The sequence below is a fragment of the Microtus ochrogaster genome, chromosome 4, assembly GCF_000317375.1.
Source record: "Microtus ochrogaster isolate Prairie Vole_2 chromosome 4, MicOch1.0, whole genome shotgun sequence".
Classification (NCBI taxonomy): Eukaryota; Metazoa; Chordata; class Mammalia; order Rodentia; family Cricetidae; genus Microtus; species Microtus ochrogaster.
This window is the reverse complement of record NC_022011.1, coordinates 79,963,220-79,971,355: the sequence shown is the minus strand read 5'-3', so window position 1 is coordinate 79,971,355 and position 8,136 is coordinate 79,963,220. Positions and strand designations below refer to the sequence as shown.

At 39.6% G+C, this 8,136-nt stretch overlaps 1 protein-coding gene across 3 annotated transcripts in view; it reads right to left on the bottom strand.

The window, feature by feature from the left end:
* The window catches only part of Ubr3 (ubiquitin protein ligase E3 component n-recognin 3), a 141,597-nt gene that overhangs the window by 4,246 nt on the left and 129,215 nt on the right, over positions 1–8,136 (bottom strand). For all 3 annotated transcript variants that reach the window (XM_013345877.2, XM_026778748.1, XM_013345878.2), the window contains exons 34-37: positions 6,067–6,174; positions 5,838–5,963; positions 2,678–2,857; positions 99–308 (exon numbers count right to left, since the gene is read on the bottom strand). In XM_013345877.2, the coding sequence (XP_013201331.1) occupies positions 99–308; positions 2,678–2,857; positions 5,838–5,963; positions 6,067–6,174 (624 nt within the window). The remainder of the gene's footprint in view (positions 1–98; positions 309–2,677; positions 2,858–5,837; positions 5,964–6,066; positions 6,175–8,136) is intronic.

Here is an 8,136-nt window from a genome sequence, read left to right as displayed (position 1 = left end):
ACCGTGCTCACCAGCACACGTTCGCGGCAACCGTGCTCACCAGCACACGTTCACGGTAACCGTGCTCACCAGCACACGTTCACGGTAACCGTGCTTACCAGCACACACTCGCAGTAGCTCTGCTGCTTGCAGCACAGTCCCTTCAGGCACACAAAAGTGCCACAAACAAGGCAAACAGCTGGGTCCTTAGGAACCTTGGTGCAGACACTGCAGGTTTTTCTGTGGTAGTACTGAAAGATGGTGTTGTAATTCTCAGGCAACTGTAACAGGTGTGGTAATTTCCATCTTGATTCTTGGATAAGCAAAGCCTAAAACATCCAAAAACATAGTCATCAGCCCCATGTATATAGGCTACTAAAATTATATATTCAATTTTTAAAGGGATTTTATTTTAGGAAGGAAAATCTGCCTTCAAGAATGTGACTTATTTAATGAAAACCCTTCCTTTTCCATTTTACAAGCAATAAAAACAGATTTTTATTAGTCTTTATTACTATACAGATTTTGATTATAACATGTAAAATTTAAGGTAAGCACCCTAAAACATTGTATTTTTAAGAGGAAAAAATTAGTATCTCTGAACATGCATGAAAATATATCTGTAAATAAAACAGTTAAACATTTTCAAGACACCAGGTCTTGACTCTTAAGCTTTTCCTTAGCAGAAGTCACGATTCCTATTTTAATGCTTTACATGAGCTCTCCTTCCTAGAATAGTTAACGTTCATAAACTCTAGGCTGTCAAGGTCACTTGTAACTGTAAGTACCAGCCTTTAACTCTTTGAATAAACTTCCTATTTGCATTCCTGTATGAAAACTCCAAGTTAGTTAAAGCTTCCTGCAGGGCAAACTTTATTTCTGACCCCCAGCTGTAAAGAGGCACTGGGTGTGTCCTCTAGATGGTACTCCATTCACAGTGCAGTTCCATATATTCATTAGGTGACTGTTTGCTTTAAGGCTTCACCACAGCCCCTAGCATCCACATATCCAAAGAGTCTGGAAAGTTTGGGTGGAAATTCCATCCCAAACAACTCCGGGAGTTGCCTCAATACAGACTCTACCTCTGAGAAAGCACGCCAAATGGTGACCCCTCCCCAGAGATGCTCAAGACCATTCCCAAAGGGTATTTAAACTGACACCCAGAGAACAAAGACTTGGTTTTCTGGTCTTCCTTCCCCATCTCGTCTCTGGGGAGCTGGAAGGCCACCTGGGAACGCTGGTGTTCATTAAACCTGGGCTTTTTCTAATTCAGTTTGATTTGGTCTGATTCGGATTATTGCTTCAGCGGAGAGGTTTATCCGGATGCAAAAACTTTTCAGTGACTAATTTCTATAAGACACTTTCTAGAGATTGGGAAATTAGAAGTCTTCATTAGGATACATTAAAGAGCTGGACAGTGGTGGCCCTCGCCTTTAATCTCAGAATTTGGGAGGCAGAGGAAGGTGGATCTCTATGAGTTCTAGGACAGTCAAGGCTACAAAGAGAAACCCTGTTTCCAAAAGCAAAGAAACGAAGATACATTAAAGAAACAAATGTGACAAACAGAAGCTGAGCTCAGTGGCACTTGGGGATTCAGGTTTAGTCACACTTGAGGCCCTGGGTTGAATCTTTCCCACAAATACAACAATATTAGACACAGCACAAGAGATGAAGGAGGTTAGGAATATAAAGATGGACTAGCAGACAATCTTGAAGGAAGAGGTAAAGCCTCAAAAGGCGATAGATTCAAAAGAAGGATAGCAGGGCTTCCTGAGACAGAAGTAGAAGTAATGGGCAAATTTGTGGGGTTTTAAAGTCTGCAACACACTTAAAACTCTTTTGTGTCAAATCTGAGCAAGGTAGCAAAGGAGTGGTAAAATAACAACGGAAACACAAGCAGAACAGTGAAGGCCCTTAACCAAGTGGGGCAGTCTTCCTAAATGTGCAGACAGCACCTAGACAAGCGGGAACATGTTCCAGGAGAACCAGGAAATGCTGATGGTCTGCATCTAAGGTCAGAAAGTCATGTGCATAAACTTTTGCTCTAGTTACTCTCTGACTTTTACTATCAGAAAACCAGTCTGTTCTCTTCACATCTAAACAATCTCTGGTGTCTTCTCGCCTTACTGTATCCAGTAACGGGAAACAGAATTATTCTGTGGAATAATATTTTCATCATATCACTCCATTTCTCAGTACCGGCAATTGCTTTCTTTAAAAGGCTGTATAGAAACCATGGCAAAAGCAGCGAGCCCTGTTGCCTAATTCTCCACTCTCAAGTCACTGGCCAATGTCTTCACAAACCCCTTTACCAACCAAGCTGGCACATAAACCCACTTTCAAAAGTTATAGACATAATCTTTTAGTTTTCAGTTCAAATACTTTTAAACATGGAATAACAGTTTTACACTAAGAATATAATTTACTAACTTTAATTTTTTTTCTCTTTCAACACTACTGTGACAGTTGCTTAAATTATTTAATCAAAATCTACTGGCTTAACCTAAAAGTAACAACTAATACACCTTTTTAACTGACACACTTCTGCTTTACTACTTATGAGTCAACTATTTTTACACCTCTATCAGTTTGTAGCCTACTGCCACAGATGACCTGAAATTTGAGTATTCCCATTACCCTTTTAGCCATGAGCAAGCATTGTCACCACGGTACGTGATTCACTCTTTTTTCTACATACCTTCCCTTGCTCTGCATGCCTCTCTGTGAATGATCTGATCTCCGAACACCACTGAGTGATAATGTCCAATGCTGTGACTGGCCAGTCCAGACATGAGGCACTGAGGAATGGGTGATCTGTTTGGTAAAAAGCTGGCAGAAGTCCCAGGCAGCTGGCAAGAACTGAAAATTCTTCTTCTTCCTTTTAGGCATGACATAGAAAAATTTCAAGATATTTTAATTTTCATCCTCACCAATTACTATGGGACAATAGGGAACTTTCTCAACTGAAAATAAGTGAAGGAAGCAGAAGTAACAACAAGGAGAGACAGTTCCTCTTTCTATTTTATCCACAGATTCTCCAAATATGTTTTCTTTAATTAGAAGTTGATTCCTATGAGTCTTAACATCTGCTGTCTTTATACAGCTGTCATATCTGATGAACAGTTTACATAAGGTAGCAACTCTATAAAAGCTCTTTAGAAAATACAAGAGCTATTTTGAGTTCAGAAAGCATATACACTGAGCCAAGTGTAGTGGTACACTGTAATCTAACACTTGGAGGCAGAAGCAGAAATATAAACGCTCACATTTGAAGAAAGAGAAGGCAGCTTGGACTATGCCTCAAAAACCAAGGGCTGCAGATTTGGGTGGCAACTATGATTCACAAAATGAGACGTATTTCCATTTCGTGCTGCATCCACTGTGAATTCATCAGATTCAAAGTCTAGATCAAAAAGATAGGTGATTCCTTGGCTGTCATATAACTGACCATGTTTTTCAGCCTCTTCACTTGTGATTCCCTTTACTACCTTGTAGTCACACAAGTACTGCACCTCATACTTGTTTAGATTCCTTTTGGTGATTCCAATCCATTTGCACGTGAGCTTTTCTTTTTTATGTAATTCCTGAAGAATATTAAATGAAACTGGGCAAGGCGTACACCAGGCAGGGCACATACCAGGCTCTCAGTGCCTCGGCTCCAGCCACCACCATCTTGCGGAGCTTTCATTCAAACTGGCCGGGTTTGAGCAGCTCAGCTGGCGATACCAATGCCAGGAGGTGGTGGCGCATGCCTTTAATCCCAGCACTCGAGAGGCAGAGACAGGCGGATCTCTGTGAGTTTGAAGCCAGCCTGGTCTACAAAATGTGTTCCAAGACGGAATCCAAAGGTACACAGAGAAACCCTGTCTCAAAAAACTAAGGTCTGGGGTGGAGCTGAGTGGCAGAGTGCTTGCAGGGCTGTGTCTGTTCATCAGCCCACGCACCGGGGCTGTGGTGGACTGGTTGCCAATGTAAAGATCAACAAAAACATAGAATTCACAGGAAGAAGAGCTAAATAATTTTCTCAGGCTCTCAATTCACAGAAAACAAAAGTCTGGTTTTTTAAAAGTGTATGTGTGGTGTGTGTATGTGGTGTTTTTTGTTTTTTGTTTTTTGTTTTTTTTCCCGAGACAGGGTTTCTCTGTGGCTTTGGAGCCTGTCCTGGAACTAACTCTGTAGACCAGGCTGGTCTCGAACTCACAGAGATCCGCCTGCCTCTGCCTCCCGAGTGCTGGGATTAAAGGCGTGCGCCACCATCGCCCGGCGTGTGCGTTGTTTTTTAATCCATAGAATGATCTGTCAGATGTGAAGCTCTGTTCGCTAATAAAAGAAGAGAAATGGAATGAATAACATATATTATTTAAGTTTGCTTGTTTTTCTTCCTTTTTTTGAGACAGGATCACACTACATCACATTGGCTGACCTGGACTCTCTAAACCAGACTCACTTCAAAAGTTTTATTTTTCTTTCTGAGACAATGTCTCGCATATCCCAGGCTCACTTTACATTCACTAAGTAGTCTGGTCTTCTTGCCTCTAACTCCTAAGTCCTGTGATAAAATGCCACGTCCAGTGCCGGGGACTGAACACAAGGCTCTATGCAGGCTAGGCAAGAACTCTCCAACTGAGCCACACCACCAGCCCCCTTAAGCTTACTTTTAAAGATGCCTGTCAGTCTTATAAACACAAACAGAGATTACCTGGCCCTCTTTATTTAACGAAGACTGTGTTGAGGCTAGCAAATCTCTCCTTCGTATGCTGGGCCAATTCCTATCCCACTCAAAACCCATCTTCCCAGAGATGTAACTAAGGACACTGCCTAGCACCCAGCTTCATTCAGGAAAGAAATCAACACTTGCAGATGCTTCAATTCCTGCATATTTGCTTTTTCACTATTAACATGAAAAATAACTTCACCTCCCTATAAGTCTAGGTCCACCAATACTTGGCATTTAGTGAACTTTTATAACTGAGCTAATTTTATGCACGAAATACAACATGCCAAATTCTGTTGCAAGAAAAAAAATCACAATGATATGCAGGCTGATCTGATAAACAGATCCTCCATTTTATACAACTATACAAAGAATGACTTTAAAAACAAGCTTTACTGAAGCATAACTTATATGCCATGAAATAACACTCATTCTAGCTGCAGTTTGGTGAATTTCATATGTGCATATATGCACCCACTGTAGAGAAAATTTTGGTCAATTCTATAACTTCTAATATTCACTCATGGACCTATGCAGTTAATCCTAGCCCTTATTCTTGGCAACTAGGCAACCACTGATGTGCTTTCTACCATCACAGCGTTGGCTTTAAATTTTTTCATAGTAAATGGAATCATACAGTATAGTCTTTTGTATCTGATACCTTTTCACTTAGAATAATTTTCAGATTCATGCATCGTGTATATCGGTTTTCCATGACCCTCACTACCCCGCCCCCCGCCGAGACAGGGTCTCACTATGCAGTTCTGGCTGGTCTAGAACTCACTATGTAGAGCAAGCTGGTCTTCAACTCACAAAGATCTGCATGCCCATGCTCCCCAAGAATACTAAAAGCATGTGAGGCGGGGGTAAACCCAGCAGAATGAACACCATTCTTACTCAAGCATTTGGCCTGAATTTGCACTAAATTGATCTAAAACCCAAATTAGCAAGGTTATCAAAAAAAAAAGTAGATGCTAATAAACACAAAGGAGTAACACTGTGGACTTCTAGTCCTTTGAGCTAGACCAGCGTACCCTGGAAACACAGTTCTGCCTGCTAGAGACACAAGGATTCCACTATGAACCAGTGGACTCAGAAATCAGCCTACTGTAACAAAGTCCCCACTCTCTACCCCAAATTATACCTGGCAACTTGGTAGATCTTCCCCGAAGAGGTGGTGCTGAAGAAGGCTGCTGATCCTGAGGAAGGGTAAACAGAAGGCCTGGATGTATTTTTCCATGGACTCGGGAGACCAAGCAAAAGGACTAACCTAAAGTTAAAAAGGAAAAATGCAAGAATTCATTCTCCAATAGATGCAGCTTTTCAAAAGTTCACTCTTAGTGGCAACAAAGTCTAACTTAACACAGACATACCATTGCACACTCCTGGGTTCCTTCTTCACAATATAATTTCCCTTTAGACAGTTCGCTTATAACAAAGCTCAGCAGCACTTCACAAGACTTTTCTGCATCACATGTATTCTGGGAAACAAAGATCAACTTTACATTGGGAACTGAAAAAAGCCACTGAAAGTAATCCCCTTTAATGTAGTAAAATTGTAATTACTACAATTATATTTTTTCTCAAACACATGAATTTCATTGCTTCTAAATCCAGGTTAACTACATACTGTATTCACAAAATTGAGTAAGTGGTTAAAACTATCCCAATTATGCCTTTAAAAGACGACTGTACTCCTTTAATCCCAGCCTGGGAGACAGAGGCAGGTGAATCTATGAGTTCGAAGCCAGCCTGGTCTACAGAGCTAGTTCCAGGACAGGCCCCAAAGCTATAGAGAAACCCTGTCTCAAAAAACCAAATAAATAAAATGCAAAAAAAAAGACGACTGTAATATATGATATGTGTGTGTGTGTGTGTGTGTGTGTGTGTGTGTGTGTGTGTGTGTGTGTGTGTATGGGATGTATGTAAATATCACAAAAGGCCTTCTACTCCTGAGAACTCATCCTAAAGAGGAGCCCCTGAATTGTGGAGCACTAATTTAGAGAGGTACTTTACAGGCAACAAATACAACAAATCTGAACTATATGGAAAATTTAACAGCCTCCTGACAATGGTACAAATCTTTTCGTATGTAATAAAAAAAAAATCACAATGTCTACAAATTCCCTAAAGAGATTTTTTAAAAGTTTAATGCAAAAATCTAACTGTGATAAAATATTTACCATATACTATATAAATAGCTGCATTAAATAATGGATTATAAATGAAGCTTAATAACCATTTACATTTTTATAAGAAAGGAAAAGTTATGATTTAAAACTTTTCAATAGCTGGGCATAGTGGTGTACACTCATCTCAGCACTGAGAGGCAGAAGCAGGCGGATCTCTGTGAGTTTGAGGCCAGCCTGGTCTACAAGAGCTAGTTCCAGGACAGCCAGAGTTGTTACATAGAGAAACAAATTTTGTCTCAAAAAACAAAACAAAAAAATTTCAATAAAAATTTCATATCAAAGAAACATATCTTACTCATTGATATATTAAAGGATAGCATAAATATAAAATTATAATAATGCATAAATCAGAAGAAATATTTTTCTAGGATATCATTCTACTTATTAACTATACTTTTAAAACAAAGAATAATTGAATAAACACCAAGGAATGTAAGTTTGTTCTGAACTTTTACTGTTATTAATTAAATTTTAAATTAACTAATTCACATTCATACATGTATATAAACATACTGTCCACTCTCATCTCCACCTCCCTACCATTCCTGTCAACCCTTCCCTTTAGGGACCAAATTCAGGGGTGAGGACATGCTAAGCAAGCAGTCTACCACTGAGCTGCACCTCCAGCACCACCCCAGCCTAGAGAACAGAATCTGCTACTGGTGACACTTGATTTACCCACAATGTTTCATCCGCGTTTCTGTGTTCTTTTTACCTAGACTGTGACTTCCACAGTGTCCATAACTATGCTTCCTATTTCCCACAGTCCTCTTCATAAAGAAACTCTAACAACAAACAGGTGCTGGCTAATCAGTGGAACTATTTTTGATAATTTGCAGCTTCTGATGTTAGAACTTGTCTGAACATGCTTTTTTTTTATAAGCAACTTCTTATTTAAAATTTTCTCTTCTACTTCCTACTGTACCTAGTTGTGTAAATATGACCTAATTCTAAATTACAGAACATTCCTGATTTTACAACTGCTCTCATAGTGTAATTTGCCTCACTCTTGCCCAATTAACGATTATTTCATAAATATGATCACTATCTGTTACACATAACTTACACAAATCAATACCTTACAAACCATCAAAACAGTAAAATCTGATTTAATTAAATTATTCCTTAAATATTTAGGTGGAGTTCACTTACTCTGAAAGGTTTAAATCAATCTCTCTTTCTCTCTCTCTCTCTCTCACACACACACAGAGAGAGAGAGAGAGAGAGAGAGAGAGAGAGAGAGAGAGAGAG